This window comes from Salvelinus fontinalis, chromosome 37 (genome assembly GCF_029448725.1).
Source record: "Salvelinus fontinalis isolate EN_2023a chromosome 37, ASM2944872v1, whole genome shotgun sequence".
NCBI classification, from domain to species: Eukaryota; Metazoa; Chordata; class Actinopteri; order Salmoniformes; family Salmonidae; genus Salvelinus; species Salvelinus fontinalis.
Genome location: NC_074701.1, coordinates 14,900,944 through 14,917,769, shown reverse-complemented (window position 1 = coordinate 14,917,769; position 16,826 = coordinate 14,900,944). Strand labels below are relative to the sequence as shown.

The 16,826-nt window shown below is 47.2% G+C and overlaps 1 protein-coding gene across 2 annotated transcripts in view; it reads left to right on the top strand.

Annotated features, from left to right (window-relative positions):
- Positions 1-1,933: 1,933 nt before the first annotated feature.
- Positions 1,934-16,826, top strand: part of pkdcca (protein kinase domain containing, cytoplasmic a) — a 39,778-nt gene continuing 24,885 nt past the window's right edge. Inside the window, exon 1 of one of the 2 annotated variants that reach the window (XR_008756626.1) lies at positions 1,934-2,998. Coding sequence is in view for 1 of the 2 variants with exons in the window: in XM_055902066.1 (XP_055758041.1) it covers positions 2,198-2,998 (801 nt within the window). In the remaining variant the exon portion in view is untranslated. The remainder of the gene's footprint in view (positions 2,999-16,826) is intronic. The other variant, XM_055902066.1, reaches the window with a different exon arrangement.

The window sequence follows — 16,826 nt, the reverse complement described above, 5'->3', positions numbered from 1 at the left end:
TGATTGAATACAATCATCGTGCTTAAAAATTAAAGAAAAATAACCGCCAAATAAACAAATGGTTAATTATCGGATAATAAATTAATATTATTGTCACAATTTATAATCATCATCATCAAAGACTGTTGTCCAGGAGATGGAGCTAAGCTTCTCCACATCCCACTTGCCACTTGTCAAATGTCTGGACATAAAACAGTCTCAAAGTGACAGGAGCAGTTCCAGATATGATAACAGTTGGTGTGGGATATAGTGGCCATTTCAGCGCGAGAGGTAGGCTATAGTTAGGCTACTGAAATGCTTCTGCTCAAAAGCAGTTCCATCCAAAATGATCCTTCCTGTCAAAAAAGGCCAATAAAATAGTATAATATAATATAGGGCTAATATAATATAATTATATTTACACTACTTTGACCTTTTAAAAAATGTTACCAAAGCTATTAAAAGGAGTGGACGCGCGCCTCGTGTACAAATTCTCCCTGAGTCTGGCCCCTCGACCCCAGGCCGTCGTGCGGCTGCGCCCCGCTGTCTCCGCTTTGTTTGTTCAGTTTCCAGGTTGATTGTATTTGTTAATTAGTTGCTAACTACATGGTAATGTCGGTTTGATGGATAGCCATGTCACTAGCATTCAGGTCTACACTATCCGGATCTCAAGCAGGGCTCAGGCCGGGCTCCCCGCGTCATTCTTCTGGTTTGTTGGCCTAATGGTATAGAGGCCGTTTGGTCTTGCCTCAGCTGCACCAGAAATAACTAATGTGTCATTATTAAAGTAATCCGATAAACAATGAGAGCATTAATAACATTATTTTAAAGTTCATCATCATTTAGCCTACCACAATAGAGAGCGAGACCCCGTCGTGAACTCTGTTTGGGTCTGCTTAAAAGGGGTCGTGGTGGCTCATTTTTTAAACGTCCCTGGCACTGCTATAGTGTATTTACAGCAGATAAACACGACGGGATTTATTTGGGAGGACGGGGGTGCTGGCTAACATGAGATTCCAGTCAAGGAATGCTTATCTCGGCCGAGTTTAACAAAGCCGTGCTGGAGCCTATTATTTCATTATTTATACTCCCTTTTTTCGTAATGTCTGCTTTTAATTTAGAGTTTTACTTCTCCGACCCCAGAGACATAATTATACACATTTTTCTTTCCAAGTAACAGAGGGGCTCGCAGAACTTCAGCCTGCAAGGAGTCTGGACTTCTCAACCAATTTAAAACAGAGGTGGAAGATTTAATGCAATCCAAAAGTGTTAGCTAAATGGAATACCCTACTTGCTGAAAGCATGAAGCGTCCTTATGCGTATGCACAGTTGTCTCATAGCGCAATGTTCATTATTCATTGGAAACATTTCAATTATCCTACTTTCCATGTTGTGTATATACCATCAGCAGAAAATCTACTGGATATATGCTAGGCTACATAATGTTACTATGCGCAATGGTAACAATTATTCATCCGGATGACATAACCAATTGGCATATTAAGTGCGTATAGGCCTATTAGAAAGGCTTAGCAAACATTCAATTAAGGCTATATTTAAAACACATATAAGCCTGGCCATTCAAAAAATGTAAATAAAACAACATTAGATAGTAGATATTATAATTCATGTCCATCAACTCATGCGCTTTCATCACTAACCTCAGTGGGCAGATTTTGCGCGTGCCATTAGGTCTACTTGAAACCGCAGGTCTAAGAAACCTCAAACACTGTTCCACAGCTGCTGGTTTGCTGGAATTGTCTGGATTTTTACATTGCACCATGGGTAGTGTGGTTTTTAGAATTTCTATGTTCAACGTACCCTAATGGGAAATTGACTTCCTGAAAACTACAGTGCTCACAGATGCATGCCCTACGTATGCTGTCAATCACAGTGGCGTCACGGCTGTTTAGTCGCTCAGGGGGCTTCTAGTAGGCTAGAGGACCCCTGCCTGATGCGCTCATAGGCTACAGAAGTGGTGGGCTTTGCAGTGTGTGAAGGCAAGTGTCACCATGGTCAACCTTATATGGGGAGGATCTTAAACCTGCGTGGCTGCATAAATCATATAATTCAAGATGAAGACGTGATCATAGCACATTCGGCATCGGAATATCATTAAATTCTGTCGCGCACGATAGAACCTTGAACGCCGGGCACCGCTGCAGAGGTGGTAGACACTTAGGCGGGGGCTGGAGCCGAAGACGGACACATATATTTTATGCTATTAATACAACTGAGCACTATGAAGCGAAGAAAGATTGTGGTTGCAGCAGGTTTCTGCCTCTCTTTCTTCCTCGGTACGCTGATGAATTTGCTGTACATACCAGGGTTCGAGCACCATCAGAACCACGACAATAGAGTACATCGGTACTACCACAAAAAACAGCAGCGGGTTACAGGCGATTCCCAGCTTCACGTCGGCGAGTCAGACACTAAAGATGTGGCCGAGTCCAGTAGTAAGAACGCCGCGGGAAGCAGGCATCACCAGGACTTATTACTGCAGATACGAGAGAGATTCGATGAGGTTGTGCGGTACCGTCGGCGCCAAGGACATGGGTCTGGGACCGGGGACCCCGTCCGCCCGCTGGAGAGAAGGAGACTCATGGATTCAGAGCCAGGGGACAATTGGGACCCTATCAAAGTCATTGAGCGAACCGATAACCAACAGACGCATTTTCAAAATCGGCTTTCACCTTCCACATACATGCAAACAAAATCACGGAAAGATTTAACTATGAATTCGAGGAGCATTAACAGTACACCGATGCTTGACTGCAGCAGCATAGACAACGTGACCAATATTCAGTACCTCGGCTCAGGCTACACAAAGGCTGTCTACAAGGCGGCTCTCAACAACAGCTTGTCCGTGGCTCTGAAATCGGTGGATTTCGGGGGACACGATATGGAAAATTGCGTAAAGAAATATGGTTCACCTGGAGACTGCTACAGACTGGCGTCCTTCAAAATAGTGAAAGAAATGACGCTAATGGAAAGGCTACAGCACCCCAACATTCTAAAGGTAATATATATCTAGGCTAGCTAACAAATTGATGATGAATGATTTACATTTTTTATGTTCTAAATCTGTGTTTTAGCCTATTTCTGTAAATTATTAGCACATACTTACTTATTTGGCTATAGGCCTATTCCACACACATTTAAGATGCAACCTATATGTTTTATGTTGCCTGCAGACCAAAAACGACAGGATATTTATCTGAAATCCATTAATTTAATTATAACGTCATTATAACTAACAGTAGCAGTGGCCTTATAAATCATTTCAGTTTGACTTCAAATTTAACACAATTTGCGCTTGTTATACATATCGAAGTTACAGTTAATAGCCATTTTGTCTTATACCAACAGCCAAACCATTAATCATTCTTTCCCTAATGACTGAATAACCATAGGTGTGAAACTTTACTCTCAGCGTTTCAAAAGTGACACATGGGCTGAACACTTGGAACACTGGTGTGTATTCCATTTCCATGAGATTCCTTGAGAAATCAATTCATGTTGCGTGCAGTGAAAACAAAATAGTCAGCATGAAATAAGTGCATGATTGGCCTATTATTAATAGTGCTATTTGGATGATGTGTTGTACGTTTAGTGGCTAAACAGTTGAATGAGCGCCATCGCTCCATTGTTACCCTGTAGCTTAAATCCGATCAGCAGATTGCTGGCTCTGCATGGCGCACCAGCCGGTGAGATGCCCGAGGCTTTGTCGCATTCTACCTCGTATTTATTAGCATTTAGACAAGTTCTGTAAACAAGAAAGAAGGCATTTTAATGTAATTATATAAAAGCTAGTCTTTCTACACCTAGGCCCTTTTTGTTCATGTATTTTCATGAAGCGCCAGGTAACGTTTTACCACATATTCTAAATAAATGCGTAAAGGACGATTTTACAATTCAAACCGAGATAAGTCGGCCAAATGACCTTATCAATATCCACACGAATCATTTATAATTCATCCAAGCCTACAATACAGGTCTACAAATAGTTATGCCTGTACAAGTATCCCTAGAACATGTCATTTGCAAGCCTTTATACACACAAATGTCCAATTTTACAATAGCCTATAGGGCATATATTGAAAAAGGTTCTTCTAATGTTTCACATGTTTTGCTAATACTTGAGAAAAATATAGGGCCTTGAAGTACTGGTTACAGTGGCATTTCTAGGCTACAGTATAAGCCTAAATTAGTGCTTGTAATATGCACCGCATGAGGCCCAATTAAAATATCCAAACGATGTTGTTGAGGGAACTCAATGCAACTTTTGCTGAATGGATAGATAAGTAGCCACCAAACAAGTGAAAAACGCGCCTTTATGTTCTGAAATAAAGTTTAGGATAGTTATTATAACTTAATAAATATGGGGTAATTTAAGGTAAGAAATAGTGTTGCACATTAACCAAGTAAAAAGTGGTATGTTTTCAAGATAGGCCTATACTGTTTTTAGGACGGTACAAAGGAACCAAGACAGCCGCCAAATAGTCTATACAGAAAGAAAAAAAAATTATACAAAAAATGTTTATTTTTTAATTTTTTTAATTTAAACTTTATTTAAACATGTAGGCCAGTTGAGAACACGTCCTCATTTACAACTGCGACATGGCTAAGATAAAGCAAAGCAGTGCGACAAAAACAACAACACAGAGTTACACATGGGATAGACAAACGTACAGTCAAAGCACAATAGAAAAATCTATGTACAGTGTGTGCAAATGTAATCAATTATACTCCCTAAATCATTTTCTGGACAATATTATACGTCTGTGACCTTTTGATCAGAATTTCTACACGTCAGTATTTGGTTAGCACATTCGAATGGGAAGTTATCTGTTTAAACATTGAGAAAACGAAACGTGTCACACTTACTTTGAATAAATTCTATCAGCCTTGACATTTTTTGTGTGCATGGTGAATGGACAACAATTTTAAGATAATAATGTATGATAACCGAGGATATAAGAGAATATCTGGCAATAATCAAGTTGTTTACCCTTTTTAAAGCTTTACATGTAGCTTACATTCTTATTAAGATTTAAATTGCATACAATAAAGAAATATCACTCTCTTATGTGTAGTATTGCAAAGGACATATCATTGTCAAACAATGTTAAACCTACATTAATATTGAATTCAAATACCAAGTGAAAATATAAAACCAAGATGATAATGTACATAGACTTTTGTAAGGCTATTGGAAGTTAGGTTTATGTCATTGAAAATAATTCATATTTTAACTTGTGCTCCCGAGTGGCACAGGGGTTTAAGGCACTGTATCTCCAGGTATCTCAGTGCTAGGGGCATCACTACAGACACCCTGGTTCGAATCCAGGCTGTATCTCAACTGGCTGTGATTGTGAGTCCCGTAGGGCGGTGCACAATTGGCCCAGCATCATCTGGGTTTGGCCGGTGTAGGCCGTCCTTGTAAATAAGAATTTGTTCTTAACTGACTTGCCAAGTTAAACAAAAAAACTATTACAACAACAAAAAACTTGTTGCAATAACTGAATGTGTAATTTGATTGGCATGAAATATTTAGGATATTTCAAAATATTAACTCTATCAAAACTCTCATCAAAACTTCATGACCACTTAACTATAACCAGAGATCATTTTTTGACAACAGCATTTAAAAGAGCACTACTTTTACATGGGCTGTTTTTCTTCTACGTGTCTTCTACTTTTACTTGTTTTGTTCATTGATGGGAAGTTATTTTCTTTATATAAGTTCCATTGTGGAGTCAAGGGGGAGCAGAGCCAATAGCAGCGGCCCATCTCTCATCGCTGTCGTACTAGTCCATGTTGTGATAGTGTACTTTCTAGGTATATATTTACATTGATATTGACTGTGATACTGGCATCTTGGTTGGTGTGGGAGTGGACTGGGTCAGGGTCAGAGGTGACACATATTCCCTCTGTCCACTCAGACTTTTCTGTCCATCATGCCGTAATGCACGCACACACACACACACACACACACACACACACACACACACACACACACACACACACACACCTATATTTAAACACGTAGTTCTACACACACACATGTACACGCTAGCATTGCGTGACTGGAAAGTGGACTTTGGCTTTATCCTACTCTCTCATCGTTGTCATAAGCAAATAATAGCAATATTATTTATTTCAGGATAAACATTAAAAAAATAACAAAATTCATTTTCTGGCATGGAAGATATGTTGAAGGATTACTGGAATTGCTTTAGAACATGTTAACATAAACTGAAAAGGGTTTGAGATGTCTCTCTCTAATCATAGGGAAACGATTATTAATTGTTCATCCCTCTATGAACATGAGGAATATGCAAGGAATTTAAAACAGCACACTGGCCTTACGGCTAATACAGGCCCTTTTTTTGTGCACCAGGAAAAAATGCCTGAATGACTTCTGGTAATTTCTATTGACATGCTCTACTACCTGTAGAAATCAACAATATATTAACTTTAAAACTGAATTACAGCGGCATCTCGCTTCGAAAAAAGGAATGTTTATTTTAACCGACCTAGGTCCACATTAACTTGACTTACTAGAATCGCAACTTGAAATCTGTCTGTATAACAATATTTTTAACCGTTATTTAGCGTGTTTTTATGTCACAAAGAGCAATTCATGTCCAGCTCCGCCGATCCAATACATCCTGTTAGAGTGATGAAGTCTGGCTCCGTCTGAGCAAAACAGTCTCCAACACACTGTCTGGTTAGTGTCTGCCTCTGGCCAGTCCCTCACTATGAGAGGAGAGACAGAGGCCCATGCTTTCTCTCACTAGAGAGAGTGGGATCTTATTGGACTCACACCCCTTAAACTACCACAGATGGGATCAGAGGTAGAAACCAAAGCAGTTCGTCTCTGTTCTCCTAACTCAGCACACTTGTGGCGTCAATAGCCATGTTGACTGATACTGCTTGTCCAGGGTAGATGGGGGACGCTCCTTGGGAGAGGAGAGAAGGGGTAGGTGACTGACTGGGCGGTGAAGTTGGATGTGGATTGTGGACACGTCTTTTCACACCAGCACACGTGGCAGGCGCGGACCGCCTTTCTCTCCCCTCGTCCATGTTAGAGCGAGTGTGAACAAGATGAATTTGAGCTGATCAGAGAGTAAGATAACGAGAGGGGCTGTCGGCCTGCCTGCCTGAGTGTGTGTAGGGTGAGGGAGGGAAGGAGGGGAGGAGGAGAGGGAGGTGGAAGGGTAAGGGTTATCCCTCAGAGAAATTGTGTGTGTGTGTGTGTGTGTGTGTGTGTGTGTGTGTGTCAGCGTACGCACACTTGCATGTGTGTATGGTGGATACAGATGATCTGAGAGTGGTGGGACCTCTGGGCTGCTGCAGGGGTCTGGGCCTGTTTCTGGCCATGTAGTTGGATTATATTTACACGAGCGTGTCATTCTGTCAACCTCTCCCTCTCTCCCCCAGGGCCTGCTCTGTAGATCTCCTCCATTAGTTGGGGAATCAGTAACCAGGTTGTGTTAATGTGAAAGCTGGGTGTCCCGGGCCACAGAGGCCCTGGGGTCAGTTTGAGGATGAGGGGGGTGGGTGGAGTGCAGAGGGGGCGTGAGCTGGAGACAGAGTTGCAATTAAGCCAGGGTTAACACTTTAACCTCCGACTTCCACGGGAAGGAAGCTGCCGGGGGTGGGGGGGGGGGGGGGGGGGGGGGGGTGGAACGCCACACAAATGTGGTCCAATGCCTCCTCTGCCTGCAATACCTCTCTCAGCCCTCAGCCCTGTTTCTGATCAACCCCTGCTGTGAGTCTGGGTCTGTTGGGGCTCAACAGCCCTGCAGCCCCCGCACTCTGCAGGGAGAGCAGGGTTCCTCCAAGACCCTCACAATTTCTGCTTCTCTTCCTGTTCTGAAACTTTCAAAGAATATGCAATACATACATGTCATCCCTTCAAAAGTAATAGTTGAAGTAAAGGAAAGATAAGATACGTTTAGAAGTGCTCACAGAATATCTGTGGATATTTCCCCAGTCTTAAAACAGACACATGAAAAATGATTTGATCAGATGAAGATCAATTTGTGTGGAACACTATTTGATAGGGCCAGCGAGTCTCCCACATCATTTGCATTAGTTAAAGCTATGTAACATCTCCCCTTTATTTCCCCCTGAGAACATCTTCAGCTCCTGTTAACTGGTAATCTGAAGTTCAGGTATTGATTTGTGCCTAGAGAAACCATTAGATGTGTTTAACGAGGACATGTGAAGATAACTCCAGAGTACTGGAGTAAATTCCTTCCGCAAAACGCCTCGTGTGCAGCCCTCTCTGTCATCTCCCTCTCTCTCCTTCCCTGACACCGTTTGAAATGTTGTTTATTTTGCTGAACGGCTGGAGAAAACAAGTTGTTGAGAGTTCTAACTCAGCAAACTTGTTTATATTTCAATATGCTGCCTTCTCTATATTTAACTGAGAAGTAAGGCTCCAAAAACATATTTCTGCCCATTTTACAGTCATCAAAAGAGTGAAAAGGGAGCGGTCGAAATATACACAATTGTTACCCAGAGGAAAATGGGGGGGGGGGTCATGCTTTTTCAATTTCAGTCAGGGGGAGGATTTTGTATTTTTTTCATTTAGTCCAGGGGAGGGTCATGTAATTTGAGACCGCACTGTATGAGGCCATAAGCAAAGAAGAAAAGGCTCATCCAGAAGCGGCACTCCTAGTGGCCGGGGACTTTTATGCAGGCAAACTTAAATCAGTTTTACTTTTACTTCACACACAGAGATGCGTACAACGAGGAGTATATCACCTCAGTCACCGGCTTCATCAATAAGTGCGTCGACGACGTCGTCCCCACAGTGACCGTACGTACATATCCCAACCAGAAGCCATGGATTACAGGCAACATCTGCACCGAGCTAAAGGCTAGAGCTGCCGCTTTCAAGGAGCGGGACACTAATCTGGACGCTTATAAGAAATCCCTCTATGCCCTCAGACGAACCATCAAACAGGCAAAGCGTCAATACAGGACTAAGATTGAACCCTACTACACTGGCTCTGACGCTCGTCAGATATGGCAGGGCTTGTAAACTATTACAGACTACAAAGGGAACTCACGCCACGAGCTGCCCAGTGACGCGAGCCTACCAGATGGGCTAAATGCCTTTTGTGCTCGCTTCGAGGCAAGCAACACTGAAGCACGCATTAGAGCACCAGCTGTTCTGGACGACTGTGTGATCGCGCTCTCCATAGCCGATGAAAGCAAGACCTTTAAACAGATTAACATTCACAAGGCCGCGGGGCCAGACGGATTACCAGGATGTGTACTCAGAACATGCGCGGACCAACTGGCAAGTGTCTTCACTGACATTTTCAACCTCTCCCTGACCAAGTATGTAATACCTACATGCTTCAAGCAGACCACCATAGTACCTGTGCCCAAGGAAGCGAAGGTAACCTGCCTAAATGATTACCAACCCCTAGCACTCACGTCGGTAGCCATGAAGTGCTTTGAAAGGCTTTGAAATCCATCATCCCAGAAACCCTAGACTCACTCCAATTTGCGTACTGCCCCAACAGATCCACAGATGATGCAATCCGAATCACACTCCACACTGCCCTTTCCCACCTGGACAAAAGGAACACCTATGTGAGAATACTATTCATTGATGTAACGGCTTTCCTCCTCCTCTTCATCAAAAGAGGAGGAGCAGGGATCGAACCAAAATGCAGCTGAGTTTGTAGACATGATTTATTAAAGAAAAAACACGAACTCGACTAATACACTAACAAAACAAAATAAACGGTGTAGACAGACCTAGACGACGAACTTACATAAAACATGAAGAACGCACGAATAGAGAAAACAGGCTACACAAAACAACGATGAACAAACAAACCGAAAACAGTCCCGTGTGGCGCAACGACATACACAAACACAGGAGACAATCACCCACCACGAACACTGTGAAAACACTTACCTAAATATGACTCTTAATTAGAGGAACGCCAAACACCTGCCTCTAATTAAGAGCCATACCAGGCAACCCATAAACCAACATAGAAACAGAAAACATAGAACGCCCACCCAAACTCACGTCCTGACCAACTAACACATATAACAAACTAACAGAAATAGGTCAGGAACGTGACATAACCCCCCCCATAAGGTGCGAACTCCGGGCGCACCAGCACAAAGTCTAGGGGAGGGTCTGGGTGGGCATCTGACCACGGTGGTGGCTCAGGCTCCGGGCGAGGTCCCCACCCCACCATAGTCAATCCCAGCTTCCATCTCCCCCTATGAATGTCCACCCTCATCTTACCCCCACAAAATCCTCTTGGTAACATCAACAACAGGGGCAGCACCGGGACAGAGGGATAGATCAAGACAGAGGGATAGCTCAAGACAGAGGGATAGATCAGGATAGAGAGGTAGCTCAGGATAGAGAGGTAGATCAGGATAGAGGGGCAACTCCGGACTGAAAGGCAGCTCCGGACAGAGAGACAGCTCTGGACTGAGGGGCAGTACTGGGTAAATAGCCGCTCCGGGCTAAGGGACAGCTCATGACTGGCTAACGGCTCTGGACGCTCATGGCTGGCTGACGGCTCTCGACGCTCATGGCTGGCTGACGGCTCTCGACGCTTATGGCTGGCTGACGGCTCTCTACGCTCATGGCTCGCTGACGGCTCTGGACGCTCATGGCTCGCTGACGGCTCTGGACGCTCATGGCTCGCTGACGGCTCTGGACGCTCATGGCTGGCTGAAGGCTCTGGACGCTCATGGCTCACTGACGGCTCTGGCAGATCCTGTCTGGTTGGCGGCTCTGGCAGATCCTGTCTGGTTGGCGGCTCTGGCAGATCCTGTCTGGTTGGCGGCTCTGGCAGATCCTGTCTGGTTGGCGGCTCTGGCAGATCCTGTCTGGTTGGCGGCTCTGGCAGATCCTGACTGATAACTGGCTCTAGCGGCTCCTGACTGACTATCGGCTCTGACGGCTCGGGACAGACGGGCGGCTCTAATGGCTCAGGACAGATGGATGGCTCAGACGGTGCTGGGGAGACGGATGGCTCAGACGGCGCTGGGGAGACGGATGGCTCAGACGGCGCTGAGGAGACGGATGGCTCAGATGGTGCTGCGGAGACGGATGGCTCAGACTGCACCTGTCTGGCGGAAGGCTCTGGCTGCTCCTGTCTGGCGGAAGGCTCTGTAGGCTCATGGCAGACGGGCAGCTTTGCAGGCTCATGGCAGACAGGCAGTTCATGCGCCGTTGGGCAGACGGCAGACTCTGGCCGGCTGAGACGCACTGTAGGCTTGGTGCGAGGTGCCGTAACTGGAGGCACCTGACTGAGGACACGCACTTCAAGCCTAGTGCGGGGAGCAGGGACAGGACACACTGAACTCTCAAAGCGTGCTATACTCCTGGTGCGTGGTACCGGCACTGGTGGCACCGGGCTGAGTGCACGCACATCAGGACGAGTACGGGGAGAAACAACAGTGTGCACAGGACTTAGGAGACGCACATGTGGCTTAGTGCGCGGTGCCGGAACTGGAGGCACTAGGCTGGAGACACGCACCATAGGGAGAGTGCTTGGAGGAGGCACAGGGCTCTGGAAACGCACTGGAAGCCTGGTGCGTGGTGTAGGCACTGGTGGTACTGGGCTGGGGCGGGGAGGTAGTGCCGGAAATACCGGACCGTGAAGGCGTACTGGCTCCCTTGAGCACCGAGCCTGCCCAACCTTACCTGGTTGAATGCTCCCCGTCGCCCGACCAGTGCGGGGAGGTGGAATAACCCGCACCGGGCTATGTAGGCGAACCGGGGACACCATGCGTAAGGCTGGTGCCATGTAAGCCGGCCCGAGGAGACGCACTGGAGACCAGACGCGTTGAGCCGGCCTCATGACACCTGGCTCAATGCCCAATCTAGCCCTACCAGTGCGGGGAGGTGGAATAACCCGCACTGGGCTATGCACTCGTACAGGAGACACCGTGCGCTCTACTGCGTAACACGGCGCCTGCCCGTACTCCCGCTCTCCACGGTAAGCCTGGGAAGTGGGCGCAGGTCTCCTACCTGCCCTTGGCCCACTACCTCTTAGCCTCCCCCCAAGAAATTTTTGGGGTCTCCTCTCGGGCTTCCAGCCACGTCTCCTTGCTGCCTCCTCATACCACCGCCTCTCTGCTTTCGCTGCCTCCAGCTCAGCTTTGGGACGGCGATATTCTCCCGGCTGTGCCCATGGACCTCTCCCGTCCAATATTTCCTCCCAAGTCCATGATTCCTGTGTATAATCCTGCTTGACTTCGCACCGCTTGGTTCTGGATTGGTGGGTGATTCTGTAACGGCTTTCCTCCTCCTCTTCATCAGAAGAGGAGGAGCAGGGATCGAACCAAAATGCAGCTGAGTTTGTAGACATGATTTATTAAAGAAAAAACACGAACTCAACTAATACACTAACAAAACAAAATAAACGGTGTAGACAGACCTAGACGACGAACTTACATAAAACATGAAGAACGCACGAATAGAGAAAACAGGCTACACAAAACAACGATGAACAAACAAACCGAAAACAGTCCCGTGTGGCGCAACGACATACACAAACACAGGAGACAATCACCCACCACGAACACTGTGAAAACACTTACCTAAATATGACTCTTAATTAGAGGAACGCCAAACACCTGCCTCTAATTAAGAGCCATACCAGGCAACCCATAAACCAACATAGAAACAGAAAACATAGAATGCCCACCCAAACTCACGTCCTGACCAACTAACACATATAACAAACTAACAGAAATAGGTCAGGAACGTGACATAACCCCCCCCCATAAGGTGCGAACTCCGGGCGCACCAGCACAAAGTCTAGGGGAGGGTCTGGGTGGGCATCTGACCACGGTGGTGGCTCAGGCTCCGGGCGAGGTCCCCACCCCACCATAGTCAATCCCAGCTTCCATCTCCCCCTATGAATGTCCACCCTCATCTTACCCCCACAAAATCCTCTTGGTAACATCAACAACAGGGGCAGCACCGGGACAGAGGGATAGATCAAGACAGAGGGATAGCTCAAGACAGAGGGATAGATCAGGATAGAGAGGTAGCTCAGGATAGAGAGGTAGATCAGGATAGAGGGGCAACTCCGGACTGAAAGGCAGCTCCGGACAGAGAGACAGCTCTGGACTGAGGGGCAGTACTGGGTAAATAGCCGCTCCGGGCTAAGGGACAGCTCATGACTGGCTAACGGCTCTGGACGCTCATGGCTGGCTGACGGCTCTCGACGCTCATGGCTGGCTGACGGCTCTCGACGCTTATGGCTGGCTGACGGCTCTCTACGCTCATGGCTCGCTGACGGCTCTGGACGCTCATGGCTCGCTGACGGCTCTGGACGCTCATGGCTCGCTGACGGCTCTGGACGCTCATGGCTGGCTGAAGGCTCTGGACGCTCATGGCTCACTGACGGCTCTGGCAGATCCTGTCTGGTTGGCGGCTCTGGCAGATCCTGTCTGGTTGGCGGCTCTGGCAGATCCTGTCTGGTTGGCGGCTCTGGCAGATCCTGTCTGGTTGGCGGCTCTGGCAGATCCTGTCTGGTTGGCGGCTCTGGCAGATCCTGACTGATAACTGGCTCTAGCGGCTCCTGACTGACTATCGGCTCTGACGGCTCGGGACAGACGGGCGGCTCTAATGGCTCAGGACAGATGGATGGCTCAGACGGTGCTGGGGAGACGGATGGCTCAGACGGCGCTGGGGAGACGGATGGCTCAGACGGCGCTGAGGAGACGGATGGCTCAGATGGTGCTGCGGAGACGGATGGCTCAGACTGCACCTGTCTGGCGGAAGGCTCTGGCTGCTCCTGTCTGGCGGAAGGCTCTGTAGGCTCATGGCAGACGGGCAGCTTTGCAGGCTCATGGCAGACAGGCAGTTCATGCGCCGTTGGGCAGACGGCAGACTCTGGCCGGCTGAGACGCACTGTAGGCTTGGTGCGAGGTGCCGTAACTGGAGGCACCTGACTGAGGACACGCACTTCAAGCCTAGTGCGGGGAGCAGGGACAGGACACACTGAACTCTCAAAGCGTGCTATACTCCTGGTGCGTGGTACCGGCACTGGTGGCACCGGGCTGAGTGCACGCACATCAGGACGAGTACGGGGAGAAACAACAGTGTGCACAGGACTTAGGAGACGCACATGTGGCTTAGTGCGCGGTGCCGGAACTGGAGGCACTAGGCTGTAGACACGCACCATAGGGAGAGTGCTTGGAGGAGGCACAGGGCTCTGGAAACGCACTGGAAGCCTGGTGCGTGGTGTAGGCACTGGTGGTACTGGGCTGGGGCGGGGAGGTAGTGCCGGAAATACCGGACCGTGAAGGCGTACTGGCTCCCTTGAGCACCGAGCCTGCCCAACCTTACCTGGTTGAATGCTCCCCGTCGCCCGACCAGTGCGGGGAGGTGGAATAACCCGCACCGGGCTATGTAGGCGAACCGGGGACACCATGCGTAAGGCTGGTGCCATGTAAGCCGGCCCGAGGAGACGCACTGGAGACCAGACGCGTTGAGCCGGCCTCATGACACCTGGCTCAATGCCCAATCTAGCCCTACCAGTGCGGGGAGGTGGAATAACCCGCACTGGGCTATGCACTCGTACAGGAGACACCGTGCGCTCTACTGCGTAACACGGCGCCTGCCCGTACTCCCGCTCTCCACGGTAAGCCTGGGAAGTGGGCGCAGGTCTCCTACCTGCCCTTGGCCCACTACCTCTTAGCCCCCCCCAAGAAATTTTTGGGGTCTCCTCTCGGGCTTCCAGCCACGTCTCCTTGCTGCCTCCTCATACCACCGCCTCTCTGCTTTCGCTGCCTCCAGCTCAGCTTTGGGACGGCGATATTCTCCCGGCTGTGCCCATGGACCTCTCCCGTCCAATATTTCCTCCCAAGTCCATGATTCCTGTGTATAATCCTGCTTGACTTCGCACCGCTTGGTTCTGGATTGGTGGGTGATTCTGTAACGGCTTTCCTCCTCCTCTTCATCAGAAGAGGAGGAGCAGGGATCGAACCAAAATGCAGCTGAGTTTGTAGACATGATTTATTAAAGAAAAAACACGAACTCGACTAATACACTAACAAAACAAAATAAACGGTGTAGACAGACCTAGACGACGAACTTACATAAAACATGAAGAACGCACGAATAGAGAAAACAGGCTACACAAAACAACGATGAACAAACAAACCGAAAACAGTCCCGTGTGGCGCAACGACATACACAAACACAGGAGACAATCACCCACCACGAACACTGTGAAAACACTTACCTAAATATGACTCTTAATTAGAGGAACGCCAAACACCTGCCTCTAATTAAGAGCCATACCAGGCAACCCATAAACCAACATAGAAACAGAAAACATAGAATGCCCACCCAAACTCACGTCCTGACCAACTAACACATATAACAAACTAACAGAAATAGGTCAGGAACGTGACAATTGACTACAGCTCAGCGTTCAACACCATAGTCCCTTCATGTACTCCTTGTTCACCCACGACTGCGTGGCCAAGCACAACTCCAATACCATCATCAGTGGTGTAATGTACTTAAGTCAAAATACTTTAAAGCACTACTTAAGTAGTTTTCTCTGGTATCTGTACTTTACTATTTATATTTTTGACTACTTTTACTTTTACTTTCACTACATTCCTAAAGAAAATTATGTACTTTTTACTCCATATATATTCCCTGACACCCAAAAGTACTCGTTACATTTGGAATGCTTAGCAGGACAGGAAAATGGTCCAATTCACACACTTATCAAGAGAACGTCCTTGGTCATCCCTACTGCCTCTGATCTGGCGGACTCACTAAACACATGCTTCGTTTGTAAATGACGTCTGAGTGTTGGAGTGTGTCCCTGACTATACGTAAATAAAAAAGAAAATGGTGCTGTCTAGTTTGCTTAATAATAGGAATTGTAAATAATTTATACTTGTACTTTTACTTTTGATACTTAACTATATTTAAAACCAAATACTCTTAGACTTTTACTGAAGTAATATTTTACTGGCTGACTTTCACCTTTACTTGAGTCATTTTCTATTAAAGTATCTTTACTTTTACTCAAGTATGACAATTGAGTACACTGACCATCATTAAGATTGCTGACAACACAACAGTGGTAGGCCTGATCACCGACAATGATGAGACAGCCTATAGGGAGATGGTCAGAGACCTGTCAGTGTGGTTCCAGGACAACAACCTCTCCCTCAACCTGAGCAAGGCAAAGGAGATGATCGTGGACTACAGGAAAAGGAGGGCCGAACACGCCCCCATTCACATTAACGGGGCTGTAGTGGAGCAGGTCAAGAGTTTCAGAGTCCCCCCCCCCCCCCCCCCCCCCAGGAGACTGAAAAGATTTGGCACGGGTCCCCAGATCCTCAAAAAGTTCTACAGCTGCACCATCGAGAAGATCCTGCCCAGTTGCATCACCGCCTGGTATGAAATGCGACCTTAAGGCGCTACAGAGGGTAGTGCGTACGGCCCAGTACATCACTGGGGCCAAGGTTCCTGCCATCCAGGACCTATATACTAGGCGGTGTCAGAGGAAGGCCGAAAAAATGTCAAAGACTCCAGTCACCCAAGTCACAGAGTGCCCCCCCCCCCTCCCTTTGTTTTTACACTGCCGCAACTCCCTGTTTATTATCTATGCACAGTCACTTTACCACTACCTACATGTCAAAATTACCTCGACTAGCGGTACCCCCTGTATATAGCTTCATTATTGTTATTTTATCGTGTTACTTTTATTTTCTTAAAACTGCATTTAGTTAAGGGCTTTTAAGTAAGCATGTCACGGTAAGGTGTACACACGGTACACCTGTTGTATGCGGCGCGTGTGACA